Genomic DNA, 24,865 nt, shown 5'->3' with positions numbered 1-24,865 from the left:
GGTGGACTGCACTAGCATTGAATAGTTCCCGCGATATGCAACTTTTCAGGGAAGTCAGGAACCAATACATGCAGTCAGTTAGGAAAGCAAAGGCTAGCTTTTTCAAACAGAAATTTGCATCCTGCAGCTTTAAATCCCAAAAGTTTTGGGACACTGTAAAGTCCATGGAGAATAAGAGCACCTCCTCCCAGCTGCCCACTGCATTGAGGCTAGGAAACACTGTTACCACCGATAAATCCACGATAATTGAGAATTTCAATAAGCATTTTTCTATGGTTGGCCATGCTTTCCTCCTGGCTACCCCTACCCCAGCCAACAGCTCCGCACTCCCCGCAGCTACTTGCCCAAGCCTCCCCAGCTTCTCCTTCACCCAAATCCAAATAGCAGATGCTCTGAAAGAGTTGCAAAACCTGGACCCGTACAAATCAGCTGGGCTAGACAATCTGGACCCTCTCTTTCTAAAATTATCCGCCGCCATTGTTGCAACCCCTATTACCAGTCTGTTCAGCCTCTCTTTCGTATCGTCTGAGATACCTAAAGATTGGAAAGCTGCCGCGGTTATCCCCCTCTTCAAAAGGGGTGACACTCTAGACCCAAACTGTTACATACCTATATCCATCCTGCCCTGCATTTCCAAAGTCTTCGAAAGCCAAGTTAATAAACATTCTTCAAAGTAGCCACCCTTTGCCTTGATGACAGATTTGATGATCATGCACCCTCTTAGCATAGGCAAGTCAGTTAAGAACAAAATCTTATTTACAATGACGGCCTAGGAACAGTGGGTTATCTGCCTTGTTCAGGGGCAAAACAACAGATTTTTACCTTGTCAGTTCGGGGATTCAATCTAGCAACCCTTCGGTTACTGGCCAAACGCTCTAACCACTAGGCTACCTCCCTGCCTGTCTGCTGGGATCTCCTGTTTGGTAGTCTGCTTGTTGCAGGGGGCCAGTGGGCAGAGCTGGGAGGATCGTCAGTTGATGTGTGGGCAGAGGTGGACACATCAGCCAACTCTCTCTTCCCTGACTGGCAGGCTGGCTTCCACAACCTTTTGTTTGTTAGTCTGTTTCCACCATACAACACTCTCTCTCTTTCTTGACTGGCAGGCTGGCTTCCTCCACCTTTTGGTTGTTGGTCTGTTTCCACCAGACAACACTCTCTCTCTTCCCTGACTGGCAGGCTGGCTTCCTCCACCTTTTGGTTGTTGGTCTGTTTCCACCAGACAACACTCTCTCTCTTCCCTGACTGGCAGGCTGGCTTCCTCCACCTTTTGGTTGTTGGTCTATTTCCACCAGACTACACTCTCTCCACTCATCTACACACTGCAAACACTACTGATCATATAGACGTCCACAGCTTATGTTACATCTTTGTATTTATTATTATTTTGTTAATACATGTATTCCTTATTACATTTAAGTCATGCGTTGCCTCCCTTTGTTGTTACGATCTACGAGCCAGGTCCTAACACACGTCACAACTTCACAGCAGAGGCATTTAAAAGTTTTTTTTAAATCAAAATGCATTTTTTGGCAGAAATGCCTTCTGGAACGTCTGAACTTTTATGTGCCTTAATAACAAACTTGTATGGCATCTGTAAATACGAATACATTTGTTAAATTATGAGCCTAGTTGGTTGAGCCACGGAAAAATACAGGAACCTTCCCGCTAGCCATGATTGGCTGAGATAAGGAATGGGCTAAACATGCCGAGAGATGAGTTCGGATTGGTCTGCCATTTATTACCTTCTGTCTATAACATGTGCTGCTCTGACTCTGAATCAGACAATGAGGAAATCCATGATTTACATTTGACATTTTAGTCATTTAGCAGACGCTCTTCTCTTTAAATGACTAAAATGTAAATAACTATGATGGGGAAGAAACGGCAAACAACAGTGTTGTTGTCATGGAAGAAGTTTACAGAGTTTTAAAATCCATGGAACTCCTGGTGGAAGCAGAGTATGATAAGGATATTAATACAATTCTGAAGTTTGATTGCAAATGCAGAGGGAGTTTAAACGAGAACACAGTAGGCTGTTGTATAAAACACCTGTCTGCAGCTGACATCTTCAAACTAAGGGCAACCATGACAGAGAGAGAGAGAGAGAGATCTGATAATTCTTATGGCCTTGCACATGGTCAGTGTGAACCAGAGGGACTTGACACAACAACGGGCCAAGCAAGCTGTACAAACAAAACGGAAACAACACAGGACGTTTTATTTAATGAAATGGGTTGCAGTCTGCCGTGAAGCATTATCCATGTATACAGGTAAGAGTCTAGCTACAGTTTCAGATATTATACATTTCTAGTTTTGTCAAAGTTGTTTTTATTGCAAGTTAAAGCTAACGTTAGCTGGCTGGCTTGCTAGCTAACATTACGTGTATGATCTGTGTAGTCATTTTATCCCAGAAAGCCATTGCATTGCTAGTTATAGCCTAATGTTAGCTAGCTAACTAACATTGAACCTAGTTGTTTAGCTTTATCTAGCTATAACAATCAGTTTGTATTGCTAGTATTCTATGGGTTGGAATTATGGTTAATTGTTTAGCTAGCTACATATCTAAACAAAAGACTCTACATCGCCAGATGATTACATGACCCATCAAGTTAGCCAGGTGTGTCTGGGGGTGATTATGGCTATCTATTGTATAATGATGACAAAATATTTGTATCTGGAATTTGTCTTTCAGCATCAGTAGAACACGCCAGACTCTCCTCCACCAGTCATACAAGGAGAATGGTCTAATGCCTCCCATCAGAAAGAGAGCTGGCCCAAGCAAGCACAGGTTACACCTGAAGCATGAGGACTTGCAGCGAGTGGTGAACTTCATCAACAACTACGCAGAGGATAATGCAGTAGTATTACCAGGACGCCACTCAGGACACAAGAAGAAGCAGGAGCAGCATCTCCTGCTGGTTCAGAGTGAGCGATCTGTCTACCAGAAGATGGTTGCTGACTGCAAGACCACCTGTCAAGACCTGCAGTTTTCTCTGGGGGGGAACTACTGAACCAGCAAGCACAGTGATGTCTGTAAGGATGCCTTACAGCTTTGATTTTGCTCAACATTTCCTCCTTTATACAGAGTGAACACTTTGTCTGAGATTTCTGGTGTTGTGAATGACAGCACAGTGACAGGGGTAATATCCTACAGCCGGTTGGACTGGAGGATGGTACGGTGCTGGTGGAAAGCTATGGCTGGCAACAACACCTGACTCTGTACTTCAGGCCGCTGCCACAGATCAAGCAGTACCAGCACTTCAGGTGAATATCATTTTCATGCATTGTTATGTTATGCAAGGTTGTAATGTCTTCTCAATGTATTTGTCTATTTTCCTGTTTTACAGCTTTGATGCTCTGGAGCCTGGTGTTGTCTCCAAGCAGCGTTCGGGCTCAGTCGGGACCAGGTTTCAGCTGCTGCGCAACGCTGACATCCTTCCTCCCATAGATGGTCTGCCTGTACAAGCACCACCTGGACTGGACACAACTAGACAAACTGATCTTTTTAGGAAGATCAGGGAGTTTTGACAAAACTGCAGTTTATAACATTCCATTTTGTAGCTCTGTCTCTACTTTTTTGCAATTAAAAAAAAATATATATATATATTTTGCTACATAAGACCGAATCAAGGCGGTGAGTCACATTTATCTTTCTAAATTAAATCAACCTCTTCCCCCTCATTCAGTTAGGCATATTTTAAATTCACTTGTGTAATTAGGTGCCCAATTATTGCCCATTTGTCATTCATTCAGTGGGGAGAAGCATTAGCGCCTGGCTGGGTACCAACTGTCACGGTTGTCGTAGGATGAAGACCAAAATGCAGCGGGTACGTGAATGCTCATTTTAATAAGTCAAAACAAAACACGAAAATTATGAACGGACTACAAAACAGTCTCGTCAGGCACACACACACACACACACACACACACACACACACACACACACACACACACACACACACACACACACACACACACACAGCTAAACAAGAACAATCTCCCACAAAGTACTAAACAAACACATACCTATATATAGGACTCTCAATCAGAGGCAACTAGAAAACACCAGCCTCCAATTGAGAGTCCAACCCCAATTAACAAAACATAGAAATACAAAAGACTAGACAGAACATAGAAATACACTAACATAGAACAGTGCCCAAAAAACCCCGGAATACATAAATCAAATACCCTACTACAAACACAACCAGCCCGAACCACATAAAACAAATACCCTCTGCCACGTCCTGACCAAACTATAATCACAAAATAGACCCCTATACTGGTCAGGACGTGACACCAACGTCCTACAGCACATTGTCTAGGAGGATTAAGTTAGGAATAGGTGTAAGAAAAACTCTTACTTTTCTGTTTGCGATTTAAAAATGATGACTAATGAGCAGTGTAAAATACAGACATTTAGGAAAAGTCAGGGAAGGAGCAGGACAGTTTTTATTGTTGCATTTTTTTATTTACAAAATCAAACGTCAATGGCCATTGGCCTACGGCAGTTCTAGCTTTTGCTTGTTGTATTATATGTGTAGAATTTACCATGGATAGTCAAAAGGAATTGTCTGCAGTTTTCAGAAGGTGAATAGCTCAATTGATTGTGACAGTCTTACATGATAATATATGAGTCAATTCCCATTGAAAGCAAGTCAGTGACTTTTGAAGGTTTTATAACTTAGCCATAGAGACTAAACAAAGATATCCCCATGTACACTAGAGCAGTGGCTTTAATGGACATTTTACAGCCTAAAGCGTTGCAGAGTTATGCATCATATACATTTATATAATCCTGGTTTGGGGGGGGGGATTAGCCCTCTCCCCACCCATAGAGCTGCGCCACTGCAATGGCCGTGCAATGCATGACAGAGTCGTTCGTTTGGCACTGTTGATCAGCACACATTTGGATAGAAATGTCAAGATAGGAGGGGAGTACTGGAATTTAGTATGCATGCAAGCATGCATTAGCACACTGCACTCAGCGCTGTTTACGTCAGCAGTTGGAGTTCTGTCCTGTCCGAATGTGAAATGTGTATCCAGTGTGTGGTTCTCGGTAAGGGACTGACAGCTCATGACGAGAAGCAGGGAGTGTGTTATGTACTTGCAAACAAGGTGATTTGCAAATTTCACATTGAGCTTTAACCAAAGCCAACCATTATTACGCTGACCGGCATGAAAATAACACACGCTAACATACAAACACACTTACCGACTTCTTTTGAGCTTGTGCAACTGTGGGAAGAAAGAAGACAGAAGTGAAAACATGCATTCCATCATGCTCATACTATACTACACCTAACCGCCACAATACTACACCCTCCCCTAACAGCCACAATACTACACCCTCCCCTAACAGCCACAATACTACACCTAACCCTCACATATAGAATACTACACCTAACCATCACATACACAATACTACACCTAACCCGAACAGCCACAATACTACAGCTAACCCTAACAGCCACAATACTACACCCTCCCCCAACAGCCACAATACTACACCCAACCCTCACAGCCACAATACTACACCTAACCCTCACAGCCACAATACTACACCTAACCCTCACATATAGAATACTACACCTAACCCTCAAAGCCACAATACTACACCTAACCCGAACAGCCACAATACTACACCTAACCCTCACATATAGAATACTACAACTAACCCTCACATACACAATACTACACCTAACCGCCACAATACTATACCCTTCCCTAACAGCCACAATACTACACCTAACCCTCACATATAGAATACTACACCTAACCCTCACATACACAATACTACACCTAACCCTAACAGCCACAATACTACACCTAACCCTAACAGCCACAATACTACACCTAACCGCCACAATACTACACCTAACCCTAACAGCCACAATACTACACCTAACCCTCACATACACAATACTACACCCTCCCCTAACAGCCACAATACTACACCTAACCCTCACAGCCACAATACTACACCTAACCCTAACATACACAATACTACACCTAACCCTCACATACACAATACTACACCTAACCCTCACAGCCACAATACTACACCTAACCCTAACATACACAATACTACACCTAACCCTCACATATAGAATACTACACCTAACCCTCACATACACAATACTACACCTAACCCTAACAGCCACAATACTACACCTAACCCTCACATATAGAATACTACACCTAACCCTCACATACACAATACTACACCTAACTTTAACAGACACAATACTACACCTAACCCTCACATACACAATACTACACCTAACTTTAACAGACACAATACTACACCCTCCCCTAACAGCCACAATACTACACCTAACCCTCACATACACAATACTACACCTAACCCTAACAGCCACAATACTACACCTAACCCTCACATACACAATACTACACCTAACCCTAACAGCCACAATACTACACCTAACCCTAACAGCCACAATACTACACCTAACCCTAACAGCCACAATACTACACCTAACCCTAACAGCCACAATACTACACCTAACCCTAACAGCCACAATACTACACCTAATCCTAACCGCCACAATACTACACCTAACCCTAACAACCACAATACTACACCTTCCCCTAACAACCACAATACTACACCTAACCCTCACATATATAATACTACACCTAACCCTAACAGCCACAATACTACACCCTCCCCCAACAGCCACAATACTACACCTAACCCTCACAACCACAATACTACACCTAACCCTCACAGCCACAATACTACACCTAACCCTCACATATAGAATACTACACCTAACCCTCAAAGCCACAATACTACACCTAACCCGAACAGCCACAATACTACACCTAACCCTCACATATAGAATACTACACCTAACCCTCACATACACAATACTACACCTAACCGCCACAATACTACACCCTTCCCTAACAGCCACAATACTACACCTAACCCTCACATATAGAATACTACACCTAACCCTAACATACACAATACTACACCTAACCCTAACAGCCACAATACTACACCTAACCCTAACAGCCACAATACTACACCTAACCCTAACAGCCACAATACTACACCTAACCCTCACAGCCACAATACTACACCTAACCCTAACAGCCACAATACTACACCTAACCCTCACATACACAATACTACACCTAACCCTCACAGCCACAATACTACACCTAACCCTAACATACACAATACTACACCTAACCCTCACATATAGAATACTACACCTAACCCTCACATACACAATACTACACCTAACCCTAACAGCCACAATACTACACCTAACCCTCACATATAGAATACTACACCTAACCCTCACATACACAATACTACACCTAACTTTAACAGACACAATACTACACCTAACCCTCACATACACAATACTACACCTAACTTTAACAGACACAATACTACACCTAACTTTAACAGACACAATACTACACCCTCCCCTAACAGCCACAATACTACACCTAACCCTCACATACACAATACTACACCTAACCCTAACAGCCACAATACTACACCTAACCCTCACATACACAATACTACACCTAACCCTAACAGCCACAATACTACACCTAACCCTAACAGCCACAATACTACACCTAACCCTAAAAGCCACAATACTACACCTAACCCTAACAGCCACAATACTACACCTAATTCTAACCGCCACAATACTACACCTAACCCTAACAACCACAATACTACACCCTCCCCTAACAACCACAATACTACACCTAACCCTCACATATATAATACTACACCTAACCCTAACAGCCACAATACTACACCCTCCCCCAACAGCCACAATACTACACCTAACCCTCACAGCCACAATACTACACCTAACCCTCACAGCCACAATACTACACCTAACCCTCACATATAGAATACTACACCTAACCCTCAAAGCCACAATACTACACCTAACCCGAACAGCCGCAATACTACACCTAACCCTCAAATATAGAATACTACACCTAACCCTCACATACACAATACTACACCTAACCGCCACAATACTACACCCTTCCCTAACAGCCACAATACTAAACCTAACCCTCACATATAGAATACTACACCTAACCCTCACATACACAATACTACACCTAACCCTAACAGCCACAATACTACACCTAACCCTAACAGCCACAATACTACACCTAACCCTCACATACACAATACTACACCCTCCCCTAACAGCCACAATACTACACCCTCCCCTAACAGCCACAATACTACACCTAACCCTCACAGCCACAATACTACACCTAACCCTAACATACACAATACTACACCTAACCCTCACATACACAATACTACACCTAACCCTCACAGCCACAATACTACACCTAACCCTAACATACACAATACTACACCTAACCCTCACGTATAGAATACTACACCTAACCCTCACATACACAATACTACACCTAACCCTAACAGCCACAATACTACACCTAACCCTCACATATAGAATACTACACCTAACCCTCACATACACAATACTACACCTAACTTTAACAGACACAATACTACACCTAACCCTCACATACACAATACTACACCTAACTTTAACAGACACAATACTACACCTAACCCTAACATACACAATACTACACCTAACTTTAACAGACACAATACTACACCCTCCCCTAACAGCCACAATACTACACCTAACCCTCACATACACAATACTACACCTAACCCTAACAGCCACAATACTACACCTAACCCTCACATACACAATACTACACCTAACCCTAACAGCCACAATACTACACCTAACCCTAACAGCCACAATACTACACCTAACCCTAACAGCCACAATACTACACCTAACCCTAAAAGCCACAATACTACACCTAACCCTAACAGCCACAATACTACACCTAATCCTAACCGCCACAATACTACACCTAACCCTAACAACCACATTACTACACCCTCCCCTAACAACCACAATACTACACCTAACCCTCACATATATAATACTACACCTAACCCTAACAGCCACAATACTACACCCTCCCCTAACAGCCACAATACTACACCTAACCCTCACATATAGAATACTACACCTAACCCGAACAGCCACAATACTACACCTAACCCGAACATACACAATACTACACCTAACCATCACATACACAATACTACACCTAACCCTAACAGCCACAATACTACACCTAACCCGAACAGCCACAATACTACACCTAACCCTCACATACACAATACTACACCTAACCATCACATACACAATACTACACCCTCCCCTAACAGCCACAATACTACACCTAACCCTCACATATAGAATACTACACCTAACCCTCACATACACAATACTACACCTAACCCTAACAGCCACAATACTACACCTAACCCTCACATATAGAATACTACACCTAACCCTCACATACACAATACTACACCTAACCCTAACAGCCACAATACTACACCTAACCCTCACATATAGAATACTACACCCTCCCCAAACAGCCACAATACTACACCCTCCCCTAACAGACACAGTACTACACCTAACCCGAACAGCCACAATACTACACCCTCCCCTAACAGACACAGTACTACACCTAACCCTAACAGCCACAATACTACACCCTCCCCTAACAGACACAGTACTACACCTAACCCGAACAGCCACATTACTACACCTAACCCTAACAGCCACAATACTACACCTAACCCGAACAGCCACAATACTACACCTAACCGCCACAATACTACACCTAACCCTCACATATGGAATACTACACCTAACCCGAACAGCCACATTACTACACCTAACCCGAACATACACAATACTACACCTAACCATCACATACACAATACTACACCTAACCCTAACAGCACAATACTACACCTAACCCGAACAGCCACAATACTACACCTAACCCGAACATACACAATACTACACCTAACCATCACATACACAATACTACACCTAACCCTAACAGCCACAATACTACACCTAAGCCGAACAGCCACAATACTACACCTAACCCTCACATACACAATACTACACCTAACCATCACATACACAATACTACACCCTCCCCTAACAGCCACAATACTACACCTAACCCTCACATATAGAATACTACACCTAACCCTCACATACACAATACTACACCTAACCCTAACAGCCACAATACTACACCTAACCCTCACATATAGAATACTACACCTAACCATCACATACACAATACTACACCTAACCCTAACAGCCACAATACTACACCTAACCCTCACATATAGAATACTACACCCTCCCCTAATGGCCACAATACTACACCCTCCCCTAACAGACACAGTACTACACCTAACCCGAACAGCCACAATACTACACCCTCCCCTAACAGACACAGTACTACACCTAACCCTAACAGCCACAATACTACACCCTCCCCTAACAGACACAGTACTACACCTAACCCGAACAGCCACAATACTACACCTAACCCTAACAGCCACAATACTACACCTAACCTGAACAGCCACAATACTACACCTAACCGCCACAATACTACACCTAACCCTCACATATAGAATACTACACCTAACCCGAACAGCCACATTACTACACCTAACCCGAACATACACAATACTACACCTAACCATCACATACACAATACTACACCTAAACCTAACAGCCACAATACTACACCTAACCCGAACAGCCACAATACTACACCTAACCCGAACATACACAATACTACACCTAACCATCACATACACAATACTACACCTAACCCTAACAGCCACAATACTACACCCTCCCCTAACAGACACAGTACTACACCTAACCCGAACAGCCACAATACTACACCCTCCCCAAACAGACACAGTACTACACCTAACCCAACAGCCACAATACTACACCCTCCCCTAACAGACACAGTACTACACCTAACCCGAACAGCCACAATACTACACCTAACCCTAACATCCACAATACTACACCTAACCCGAACAGCCACAATACTACACCTAACCGCCACAATACTACACCTAACCCTCACATATAGAATACTACACCTAACCCGAACAGCCACATTACTACACCTAACCCGAACATACACAATACTACACCTAACCATCACATACACAATACTACACCTAACCCTAACAGCCACAATACTACACCTAACCCGAACAGCCACAATACTACACCTAACCCGAACATACACAATACTACACCTAACCATCACATACACAATACTACACCTAACCCTAACAGCCACAATACTACACCTAACCCGAACAGCCAAAATACTACACCTAACCCTCACATACACAATACTACACCTAACATCACATACACAATACTACACCCTCCCCTAACAGCCACAATACTACACCTAACCCTCACATATAGAATACTACACCTAACCCTCACATACACAATACTACACCTAACCCTAACAGCCACAATACTATACCTAACCCTCACATATAGAATACTACACCTAACCCTCACATACACAATACTACACCTAACCCTAACAGCCACAATACTACACCTAACCCTCACATATAGAATACTACACCCTCCCCTAACAGCCACAATACTACACCCTCCCCTAACAGACACAGTACTACACCTAACCCGAACAGCCACAATACTACACCCTCCCCTAACAGACACAGTACTACACCTAACCCTAACAGCCACAATACTACACCCTCCCCTAACAGACACAGTACTACACCTAACCCGAACAGCCACAATACTACACCTAACCCTAACATCCACAATACTACACCTAACCCGAACAGCCACAATACTACACCTAACCGCCACAATACTACACCTAACCCTCACATATAGAATACTACACCTAACCCGAACAGCCACATTACTACACCTAACCCGAACATACACAATACTACACCTAACCATCACATACACAATACTACACCTAACCCTAACAGCCACAATACTACACCTAACCCGAACAGCCACAATACTACACCTAACCCGAACATACACAATACTACACCTAACCATCACATACACAATACTACACCTAACCCTAACAGCCACAATACTACACCTAACCCGAACAGCCACAATACTACACCTAACCCTCACATACACAATACTACACCTAACCCTCACATACACAATACTACACCTAACATCACATACACAATACTACACCCTCCCCTAACAGCCACAATACTACACCTAACCCTCACATATAGAATACTACACCTAACCCTCACATACACAATACTACACCTAACCCTAACAGCCACAATACTATACCTAACCCTCACATATAGAATACTACACCTAACCCTCACATACACAATACTACACCTAACCCTAACAGCCACAATACTACACCTAACCCTCACATATAGAATACTACACCCTCCCCTAACAGCCACAATACTACACCCTCCCCTAACAGACACAGTACTACACCTAACCCGAACAGCCACAATACTACACCCTCCCCTAACAGACACAGTACTACACCTAACCCTAACAGCCACAATACTACACCCTCCCCTAACAGACACAGTACTACACCTAACCCGAACAGCCACAATACTACACCTAACCCTAACATCCACAATACTACACCTAACCCGAACAGCCACAATACTACACCTAACCGCCACAATACTACACCTAACCCTCACATATAGAATACTACACCTAACCCGAACAGCCACATTACTACACCTAACCCGAACATACACAATACTACACCTAACCATCACATACACAATACTACACCTAACCCTAACAGCCACAATACTACACCTAACCCGAACAGCCACAATACTACACCTAACCCGAACATACACAATACTACACCTAACCATCACATACACAATACTACACCTAACCCTAACAGCCACAATACTACACCTAACCCGAACAGCCACAATACTACACCTAACCCTCACATACACAATACTACACCTAACCATCACATACACAATACTACACCCTCCCCTAACAGCCACAATACTACACCTAACCCTCACATATATAATACTACACCTAACCCTAACAGACACAATACTACACCTAACCCTCACATATAGAATACTACACCTAACCCTCACATACACAATACTACACCTAACCCTCACATATAGAATACTACACCTAACCCTCACATACACAATACTACACCTAACCCTAACAGCCACAATACTACACCTAACCCTCACATATAGAATACTACACCTAACCCTCACATACACAATACTACACCTAACCCTAACAGCCACAATACTACACCTAACCCTCACATATAGAATACTACACCCTCCCCTAACAGCCACAATACTACACCCTCCCCTAACAGACACAGTACTACACCTAACCCGAACAGCCACAATACTACACCTAACCCTAACAGCCACAATACTACACCTAACCGCCACAATACTACACCTAACCCTCACATATAGAATACTACACCTAACCCTCACATACACAATACTACACCTAGCCCTAACAGCCACAATACTACACCTAACCCTCACATATAGAATACTACACCTAACCCTCACATATAGAATACTACACCTAACCCTCACATACACAATACTACACCTAACCCTAACAGCCACAATACTACACCTAACCCTCACATACAGAATACTACACCTAACCCTCACATATAGAATACTACACCTAACCCTCACATACACAATACTACACCTAACCCTAACAGCCACAATATTACACCTAACCCTCACATACACAATACTACACCTAACCCTAACAGCCACAATACTACACCTAACCCTCACATATAGAATACTACACCTAACCCTCACATACACAATAGTACACCTAACTTTAAACTACACAATACTACACCTAACCCTAACAGCCACAATACTACACCTAACCCTAACAGCCACAATACTACACCTAACCCTCACAGCCACCATACTACACCTAACCCTCACATACACAATACTACACCCTCCCCTAACAGCCACAATACTACACCCTCAGCCTAACAGACACAATACTACACCTAACCCGAACAGCCACAATACTACACTCTCCCCTAACAGACACAATACTACACCTAACCCGAACAGCCACAATACTGCACCTAACCCTCACAGCCACAATACTACACCTAACCCTAACATACACAATACTACTCCTAACCGCCACAATACTACACCTAACCCTCACATACAAAATACTACACCTAACCCTCACATACACAATACTACACCTAACCCTAACAGCCACAATACTACACCCTCAGCCTAACAGACACAATACTACACCCTCCCCTAACAGCCACAATACTACACCCTCCCCTAACAGCCACAATACTACACCTAACCCTCACATATAGAATACTACACCTAACCCTAACAGCCACAATACTACACCTAACCCTAACAACCACAATACTACACCTAACCGCCACAATACTACACCTAACCCTCACAGCCACAATACTACACCTAACCCTAACAGCCACAATACTACACCTAACCCTCACATATGGAATACTACACCCTCCCCTAACAGCCACAATACTACACCCTCCCCTAACAGACACAGTACTACACCTAACCCTCACAGCCACAATACTACACCTAACCCTAACAGCCACAATACTACACCTAACCCTCACATACACAATACTACACCTAACCCTAACAGCCACAATACTACCCCTAACTTTAACAGACACAATACTACACCTAACCCTCACATATAGAATACTACACCTAACCCTAACAGCCACAATACTACACCTAACCCTCACATACACAATACTACACCTAACCCTAACAACCACAATACTACACCTAACCGCCACAATACTACACCTAACCCTAACAGCCACAATACTACACCTAACCCTAACAGCCACAATACTACACCTAACCCTCACAGCCACAATACTACACCTAACCCTAACAGCCACAATACTACACCTAACCCTAACAACCACAATACTACACCTAACCGCCACAATACTACACCTAACCCTAACCGCCACAATACTACACCTAACCCTAACAGACACAATACTACACCCTCCCCTAACCGCCACAATACTACACCCAACCCTAACAGCCACAATACTACACCCTCCCCTAACCGCCACAATACTACACCTAACCCCTAACAGTCAGACACTATAATACACCTAACCCTAAGAGCCAGAATAATACACCTAACCTAACCATTAGAAACAATAATACACATTTCAATGAAATATACTTCCAGTAACAATTCACGTTTCAATTAATAAAAGCAAAAGAAATACAATAATGCAGCCATCAATGAATTAAAATGCTAAAAGTAAATAAAACCTCACCAGTTGAAGGAGGAGTGTACTTTTTATTCGCGTCTTGAGAAACTGCTGCTTTACTGAAAGAAGAAAAGTGAGGAACTCATCTTAGTCATCGTAGTCATTTCTATTACAGCAGCAGCAGCAGCAGCAGTATTTTAAGTAATACTTGTAGGAGTAATAGTAGAAATAATGGTAGTAGTGATAGTAGTAATAGCAGTAAAAAATGGTAGTAGTAATAGTAGTAATAATGGTAGTAGTAAAGGTAGTAGTAGTGGTATATGTAATAGTAGTAATAATGGTAGTAGTAAAGTTGGTAGTAGTGGCATATGTACTAGTAGTAATAAGATCAGGAGTAATAGTAGTAATAATGGTGGTAGTAATAGTAGTAATAATGATAGAAGTAATAGAAGTAGTAGTAGTAGTAGTAGTAGAAATAATGGTAGTGGTGATAGTAGTAATAATGGTGGTAGTAATCGTAGTAATAATGGTAGTAGTAATAGTAGTAATGATGGTAGTAGTAATAGCAGTAATACTGGTAGTAGTAATAGTAGTACAAATTGTAGTAGTAATAGTAGTAATACTGGTAGTAGTAGTAGTAGTAATAATGGTAGTAGTAATAATAATGGTAGTAGGAATAGTAGTATTAATGGTAGTAGTCATAGTAGTAATACTGGTAGTAGTAGTAATAATTTTAGGAGTAATAGTAGTACTAGTAGTAATAGTGGTAGTGGTGATAGTAGTAATAGGAGTAGTAGTAACAGTAGTAGTAGAGATATTAGTAGTGATGGTAGTAGTAATAATAGTAACAGTAGTAGTAGGAATAATAGTAGTGATAGTAGAAGTAGCAGAAATAGTAGAAGAAGTAGTAGTAGTAATAGCAGTAGTAGTAGTAGTAGTAATAAGAGCAGTAGTTGTAATAGCATTAATAATAGTAGTAGTGATTGCAGTAGTGATAGTAGTAGTAATAATAATAATAGTAACAGTAGTAGTGATAGTAGTAGTAGTAGTAATTACAGTAGTAGTAGTAATAGCATTACTAATAGTAGTAGTGATTGCAGTAGTGATAGTAGTAGTAGTAATAATAATAGTAACAGTAGTAGAAGTAGCAGCAGCAGTAGTAGAGGAGATGTGTGTCCATCATCACGCAATAGACATCATCAAACCATGCAACAGAAAAGTGCACCATATACACTTGGTTTGTTGTTTTTATGAAATAGTTTTCATCAAATAGTTTTTAATCATAGCTAAAGTATTGCTACGGTTTCCTCGACGCAGTCAGCCGTCATGGCTGGGACCGCAAGTTTGTGTCCCGAATTCCTGTTAAGTAGCAGTTAGCTGCTAGCCATCATGAAAACGGAACAGGCTAATGCTAGCAGTGCTAGCCAACCTGTGTTTTTATCCACAGCTGGGCATAAATGCTTCTGGTGTGAAATGATTTCCACACAGTCACAAGTTGAAGATAAGGGCTGCCCTATATGCACCACCATCAAGCAGATAAGGGAAAAGATCCTCCAGCTGTTAGCTCGGCTGCTTTTTAAGTACACCAATCTTGCTGTAACCCAGGCAAACTGAATCTCAGTTTTAAATGCCTCCTATAGCAAAGCTGTCTGAGTAGGGCAGTGTTGATCTGTACCAATCCAACAGACAGATGTTCAGCTCCGTGGCCCACGGGAGACTGGACACTCGCAAGGCGTAGGAGATCGGGGCAGTCTGGCCACTTTTCATCTATCCAATCCAGCTATCAAACAGCTTTGTCACGCTTGAGACGGACCTACCAGCCCCGGGAGTCAGCACAGATCCTGGGTGTTTACCAACAGCCGACGCTCACCCAGTGGCACCCACTTAAACATGTCTGTCTTCAGACTGTAGTGCCGCTGTTATTGAAGCCTCTCCCCGGACTACAGTCTTTTATCAATGGCAGTTATGATATCGTTTAGTACCTTGAGCGTGGTTGAGGTGCACCCATGAACAGCTCGGAAACCAGATTGCATAGTAGAGAAGGTACGGTGGGATACGAAATGGTCAGTGATCTATTTGGTAATTTGACTTTCGAAGACTTTAGAAAGGAAGGGCAGGATAGATATAGGTATGTAACAGTTTGAGTCTAGAGTGTCTCCCCTTTGAAGAGTGGGGATGACCGCGGCAGCTTTCCAATCTTTTGGGATCTCAGACGATACGAAAGAGAGGTTGAACAGGCTAGTAATAGGGGTTGCAACAATTTCGGCGGAATTTTAGAAAGATTGGGTCCAGCTTATCTAGCCCAGCTGATTTGTAAGGGTCCAGACTGTCAAACGCTCCCTTAAACACTTCAGAGAGTAGGCCTTTCTAATCGACCTGGCCTGGGTATCCTGGAAGGATATTGACCTCAATCCGTCAGTAGAGGATGCCTGGTTGTTCTTTAAAAGTAATTTCCTCACCATCTTAAATAAGCATGCCCCATTCAAAAAATTTAGAACCAAGAACAGATATAGTCCTTGGTTCACTCCAGACCTGACTGCCCTTGACCATCACAAAAACATCCTGTGGCGTACTGCATTGGCATCGAATAGTCCCTGCGATATGCAACTTTTCAAGGAAGTCCGGAACCAATACACACAGTCAGTTAGGAAAGCAAAGGCAAGTTTTTTCAAACAGAAATTTGCATCCTGTAGCTCTAACTCCAAAAAGTTCTGGGACACTGTAAAGTCCATGGAGAATAAGAGCACCTCCTCCCAGCTGCCCACTGCACTGAGGCTAGGAAACACTGTCACCACCGATAAATCCACGATTATCGAGAATTTCAATAAGCATTTCTCTACAGCTGGCCATGCTTTCCTCCTGGCAACCCCAACCCCAGCCAACTGCTCGTCACCCACCACAGCTACTTGCCCAAGCCTCCTCAGCTTCTCCTTCACCCAAATCCTGATAGCAGATGTTCTAAAAGAGCTGCAAAACCTGGACCTGTACAAATCAGCTGGGCAAGACAATCTGGACCCTCTCTTTCTAAAATTATCCGCTGCCATTGTTGCAACCCCTATTACTAGTCTGTTCAACCTCTCTTTTGTATCGTCCGAGATTCCTAAATATTGGAAAGCTGCCTCGGTCATCCCCCTCTTCAAAGAGGGTGACACTCTAGACCCAAACTGTTACAGACCTATATCTATCCTGCCCTGCCTTTCCAAAGCCATTTCGAATCCCACGGAACCTTCTCCGCTATGCAAAATCCGGTTTCCGAGCTGGTCACGGGTGCACCTCAGCCACGCTCAAGGTACTAAACAATATCATAACCGCTGTCATGACGTTGGCCTCTTTGGGTACAGGAAGGACAGTTGACCCCCTCCCCTTTGTACCATCACCCAACCTACCTTCCCCCCAACCCAGGGTTGTAAAAATTCCAAGAGGAGAATCTACTACAACATGTTTCATAGAGAGACAAAGGAAATTCTTCCAAGTCATAGAATTGGAGAACCGAGCGACAGGTGTGTTCTGGAGAAGATATGGAAGATTGATGAAGACTCCAGCTACGAACTGGTCCGCTTGGTACAATTTTGTGATACTCAGAAGAGACAATATAGCCATATTACCATAAAACTGTTTACATAATAGCCTCAGCGATGAGACTGAATCCACATGGTTGTATACAATGTATTATTAAGGATAAAGCTATTTGTAATACATTGAGATGCTATGTACTGATGTTAATGTGATAGAATTATATTTCTGTAACCAAGTCTAGCTCAGTCATAGGCACGCCCCCAGGGACACATACAGGACCAGGCGTCATTTGACAAGCCTGTTCTATGGGTACTATAAAACACCCCCTGATTTACATTTCTACAGACCAGGCCTCCACTCCATTGTGAGTTTGGCCCATAGGTTTGACCAGCCAAGTACTCTACTGAAAGTGAACCATACCACGTGGTTAACTTTTAGACTATCGATATCGACAGAATAAGAACAAGTCTTTGATATTAATTATTAGTCTGCAGCTAATTAAATTATATCATCGAACGCGAAGACCAACCACATCCATTCTATGACGACATTAATGAATGTCGCTCTAAAAGATCCATTCTAACCGAGAGAGAGAGAACGCTGACAAACTCTCCATCAGAACAAAACTCTCCAACAAGAATCCCGACGACACATGAGCGTAAATATATATTGATTGCAATTGTTCCCGAATGAGTGAGCCTTCAATTGTCAATTGTTAATATTAATGAACTCTGTGTAACTTCTCAGCTTACCGTTTTATGACCCATTGTCTAACAGACCAGCCATGCTTGTTAGCCAGTAGGGCACATTACTATACCAATCCTTGGTGACGATAATTACTGTTTGTATGTTTTCTGTTAATTACTTAGTGTAGTAAATACATGATTTTAAGACAATTGATGTATGGATGATTTTAGTAAAGACTGGGTTCGTGCAGATAACCAAGAATTTACAACTTTCATGATGAGACTGAAAATAATATACGGGTTAATATTGACTGCTATCGATGTAAAATATTACTAAGTATTTTAAGAGTTTATTCAGAAGATAACAGCTCTATAAACGTTCTTCTGTGGTGCCCCGACTTTCTAGTTAATTACATTTACATGATTAGCTTAATCAGGTAATATTAGTTACAGAGAAATAATTTTATAAGTTAGCATGTCATATCACTTAATCCGGCATAGCCAAAGACACGACACCGCCATCGATAAAAGACAGTACTGTGCAGCCGTCTTCATCGACCTGGCCAAGGCTTTCGACTCTGTCAATCATCGTATTCTTATCGGCAGACTGAACAGCCTTGGTTTCTCAAATGACTGCCTTGCCTGGTTCACCAACTACTTCTCAGATAGAGTTCAGTGTGTCAAATTGGAGGGCCTGTTGTCCGGACCTCTGGCAGTCTCTATGGGGTTACCACAGGGTATTATTCTCGGGCCGACCCTTTTCTCTGTATATATCAATGATGTTGCTGCTGGTGATTCCCTGATCCACCTCTACGCAGATGACACCATTCTGTATACATCTGGCCCTTCTTTGGACACTGTGTTAACAAACCTCCAGACGAGCTTCAATGCCATACAACACTCCTTCCTTGGCCTCCAACTGCTCTTAAATGCTAGTAAAACTAAATACATGCTCTTCAACCGATCGCTGACCGCACCTGCCCGCCCGTCCAGCATCACTACTCTGGACGGTTCTGACTTAAAATATGTGGACAACTACAAATACCTAGGTGTCTTGTTAGACTGTAAACTCTCCTTCCAGACTCACATTAAGCATCTCCATTCCAAAATTAAATCTATAAACGGCTTCCTATTTCGCAACAAAGCCTCCTTCACTCTGTCACGCTCGTGTGTAGAGACGGACCAAGGCGCAGAGTGATTGTAATCCCACATCTTTATTTAGTGAAACTTCAAACAAACCAAGAAACAAACAACGACCGTGCAGTACTGAGGTGCAACATGCACTCACTCAAAAACAATATCCCACAAAGCAGGTGGGAAAAGGGAACCCTTAAGTATGATCCCCAATTAGAGACAACAAACATCAGCTGCCTCTAATTGGGAACCATACCAAGAGCACCAACATAGAAATATATTACCTACAACACCCCTTAGTCACGCCCTGACCTACTACACCATAGAGAACCAATGGCTCTCTACGGTCAGGGTGTGACACACTCATGCTGCCAAACATACCCTCGTAAAACTGACTATCCTACCGATCCTTGACTTCGGCGATGTCATTTACAAAATAGCCTCCAACACTCTACTCAGCAAACTGGTGCCATCCGTTTTGTCACCAAAGCCCCATATACCACCCACCACCGCGACCTGTATGCTCTCTTCGGCTGGCCCTTCGCTACATATTCGTCGCCAGACCCACTGGCTCCAGGTCATCTAGAAGCCTTTGCTAGGTAAAGCACCGCCTTATCTCAGGTCACTGGTCAGCATAACAACACCCACCCGTAGCACGCGCATCAGCAGGTATATGTCACTGGTCATCCCCAAAACCAACACCTGCTTTGGCCGCCTTTCCTTCCAGTTCTCTGCTGCCAATGACTGGAATGAATTGCAAAATCGCTGAAGTTGGAGACTTATATCTCCCTCACTAACTTTAAGCATCAGCTATCTGAGCAGCTCACAGATCGCTGCAGCTCTACACAGCCCAGACTAGTGAACCGTTTATTAAAGTTGCCAGTGATTGCGTCTCAATGTAGGCAGCGGCCTCTGAGTTAGTGATTTCTGTTTAGCAGTGTGATGGCATTAAGATAGAAACTGTTTTTCAGTCTCTCGGTCCCAGCTGTGATGCACCTGTACTGACCTTGCCTTCTGGATGATAGCGGGGTGAACAGGCAGTGGCTCAGGTGGTTGTTGTCCTTGATGACCTTTTTGGCCTTCCTGTGACATCGGGTGCTGGAGGTTTCCTGGAGGGTAGGTAGGTTGCCCCCGGTGGTACGTTGTGCAGACCAAACCACCCTCTGGATAGCCTTGTGGTTGAGGGCAGTGCAGTTGCCGTACCAGGCTGTGATACAGCCTGACAGGATGCTCTCGATTGTGCATCTGTAATAGTTTGTCAGGGTTTTGGGTGACAAGACAAATTTCTTCAGCCTCCTGAAGTTGAAGAGGCGCTGTTGCGCCTTCTTCACTACACCGTCTGTGTGGGTTGACCATTTCAATTCATCTGTGATGTGTACGGCGAGGAACTTAAAACTTTCCACCTTCTCCACTGCTGTCCCTTCGATGTGGATGGGGGGGTGCTCCCTCTGCTGTTTCCTGAAGTCCACTTTCATCTCTTTTATTTTGTTGACGTTGAGTGAGAGGTTGTTTTCCTTACACCACACTCCGAGTGCCCTCACCTCCTCCCTGTTGGCTGGCTCGTTGTTGTTGGTAGTCAAGCCCACTACTGTTGTGTCGTCTGCAAACTTGATGATTGAGTTGGGGGCGTGCATGGCCACACAGTTGTGGGTGAACAGGGAGTAAAGGAAGGGGCTGAGCACGCACTCTTGTGGGGCCCCAGTGTTGAGGATCAGCGAAGTGGAGATGTTGTTTCCTACCTTCACCACCTGGGGGTGGCCCGTCAGAAAGTTCAGGACCCAATTGCACAGGGCGAGGTTGAGACCCAGGGCCTCCAGCTTGATGTTGAGTTTGGAGGGTACTATGGTGTTGAATGCTGAGGTGTAGTCAATGAACAGCATTCTTACATAGGTATTCCTCTTGTCCAGATGGGATAGGGCAGTGTGGAGTGTGATTGCATCGTCTGTGGACTTGTTGGGGCGGTATGCAAACTGAAGTGGGTCTAGAGTGGCCGGTAATGTGGAGGTGATATGATCCTTGACTAGTCTCTCAAAGCACTTCATAATGACAGAAGTGAGTGCTACGGGGCGGTAGTCATTTAGTTCAGTTATCTTTGCCTTCTTGGGTACAGGAACAATGGTGGCCATCTTGAAGCATGTGGAGATAGCAGACTGGGATAGGGAGTGATTGAATATGTCCATAAACACACCAGCCAGCTGGTCTGCGCATGCTCTGCAGATGTGGCTAGGGATACCATCTGGGCCAGCAGCCTTGTGAGGGTTAACACATTTAAATGTTTTACTCACGTTGGCCACGGAGAAGGAGGGGGGGAGCAGTCCTCGTTAGCGGGCCGCAACAGTGGCACTGTATTATCCTCAAAGCGGGCAAAGAAGGTGTTTAGTTTGTCTGGAAGTGTAATGTCTGTGTCCGTTACGTGGCTGGTTTTCTTTTTGTAGTCCGTGATTTCCTGTAGATCCTGCCACATACGTCTCGTGTCTGAGGCATTAAATTGTGACTCCACTGTGTCCCTGTACCGGCATTTCGCTTGTTTGATTGCCTTGTGGAGGGAATAACTACACTGTTTATATTCAGCCATATTCCCAGACCTCGTTCCATGGTTAAATGCGGCATTCGCACTTTCAGTTTTGCGCGAATGCCACCATCCATCCACGGTTTCTGGTTAGGGTAGGTTTTAATAGTCACAGTGGGTACAACATCTCCAATGCACTTCTTTATAAACTCACTCATAGAGTCAGTGTATTGATCGACGTTGTTCTTTGAGGCTGACTGGAACATATCCCAGTCCACGTGATCAAAACAATCTTGAAGCATAGATTCCGATTGGTCAGACCTATGTTGAATGGTTCTAGTCACTGGTACATCCTGTTTGAGTTTCTGCCTATAAGACGGTAGGAGCAAGATGGCATCGTGGTCGGATATCCCGAAGGGAGGGCGGGGGAGGCCTTTGTATGCATCGCAGAAGTTAGAGTAGCAGTGATCGAGTGTATTACCCCCGCGCGTACTGCAATCAATATGCTGATAGAATTTAGGCAGCCTTGTTCTCAAATTTGCTTTGTTAAAATCCCCAGCTACAATAAATGCAGCCTCAGGATATATGGTTTCCAGTTTACATAGAGTCCAGTGAAGTTCCTTGAGGGCCGTCTTGGTGTCTCTTTGAGGGGAAATGTACACAGCTGTGACGATAACTGATGAGAATTCTCTTGGCAGGTAATATGGCCGGCATTTGATAGTAAGGAATTCTTGGTCGGGTGAGCAGAAGGACTTGAGTTCCTGTATGTTGTTATGATTACACCATGAGTCAGTAATCATGAAGCATACACCCCTGCCCTTCCTCTTCCCAGAGAGGTGTTTATCTCTGTCGGTGCGATGCATGGAGAAGCTCGGAGGCTGAACCGATTCTGACAACATATCCCGAGAGAGCCATGTTTCCATGAAACAGAGAATGTTACAATCTCTAAAGTCTCTCTGGAAGGCAACCCTTGCTCGAATAGTAGTAGTAATAGTAGTCATAGTAGTAAAAGTAGAAGTAGTAGTGACAGTAGTAGTAGTAGTAGTAGTAGTAGTAGTAGTAGTAGTAGTGTAGTAGTAGTAGTAGTAGTAGTAGTAGTAGTAGTAGTAGTAGTAGTAGTAGTAGTAGTGGCAGCCACAGCAGTAGTAGTAGTGACAGTAGTAGTAGTGGCAGCCACAGCAGTAGTAGTAGTGACAGTAGTAGTAGTAGGAATAGTAATAGTAGCAGTAGTAGTAGTAGTAGTAGTAGTGGTAGTAGTAGTAGTGGTGACAGTAGTAGTAGTAGTAGTAGTAGTAGTAGTAGCAACAGCAGCATTAGTAGTAGCAGAAACAGATTTAGATGTAGAAGTTGTAGCAGTGGTAGCAGTAATAGCAGCAGTAGTGGTAATGATGTAGTAGTAGTAGTAGTAGCAACCACAATATAATTAGTAGCCGTAGTAGTAGTAGTAGTAGTAGTAGCAGCAACATATTTAGATGTGGAAGTAGTAGCAGCAGTAGCAGCAGTAGTGGTAAGGATGTAGTAGTACCTGTAGCAACAGCAGTAGTAGCAGTAGTGCTAGTAGTAGTAATAGTAGATGCAGCAGTAATAGTAGTAGATGTAGTAGTAGATGTATTAGCAGTAATAATAGTAGATGCAGTAGTAGCAGTACTACTAGTAGTAGTAGATGTAGCAGAAGTAGTAGTAGTAGTAGTAGTAGTAGATGCAGCAGTAG

At 43.3% G+C, this 24,865-nt stretch overlaps 1 protein-coding gene across 1 annotated transcript in view; it reads right to left on the bottom strand.

Annotated features, from left to right (window-relative positions):
* The window catches only part of cacnb2b (calcium channel, voltage-dependent, beta 2b), a 108,448-nt gene that overhangs the window by 71,511 nt on the left and 12,072 nt on the right, over nt 1–24,865 (bottom strand). Inside the window, exons 5-7 of the mRNA XM_029724702.1 lie at nt 21,348–21,379; nt 5,204–5,238; nt 3,346–3,414 (exon numbers count right to left, since the gene is read on the bottom strand). Coding sequence (XP_029580562.1) covers nt 3,346–3,414; nt 5,204–5,238; nt 21,348–21,379 — 136 coding nt within the window. The remainder of the gene's footprint in view (nt 1–3,345; nt 3,415–5,203; nt 5,239–21,347; nt 21,380–24,865) is intronic.

The sequence above is a fragment of the Salmo trutta genome, chromosome 31, assembly GCF_901001165.1.
Source record: "Salmo trutta chromosome 31, fSalTru1.1, whole genome shotgun sequence".
Classification (NCBI taxonomy): Eukaryota; Metazoa; Chordata; class Actinopteri; order Salmoniformes; family Salmonidae; genus Salmo; species Salmo trutta.
Note: the sequence above shows the minus strand (reverse complement) of the source record. Positions and strands in the feature narration are given on the sequence as shown.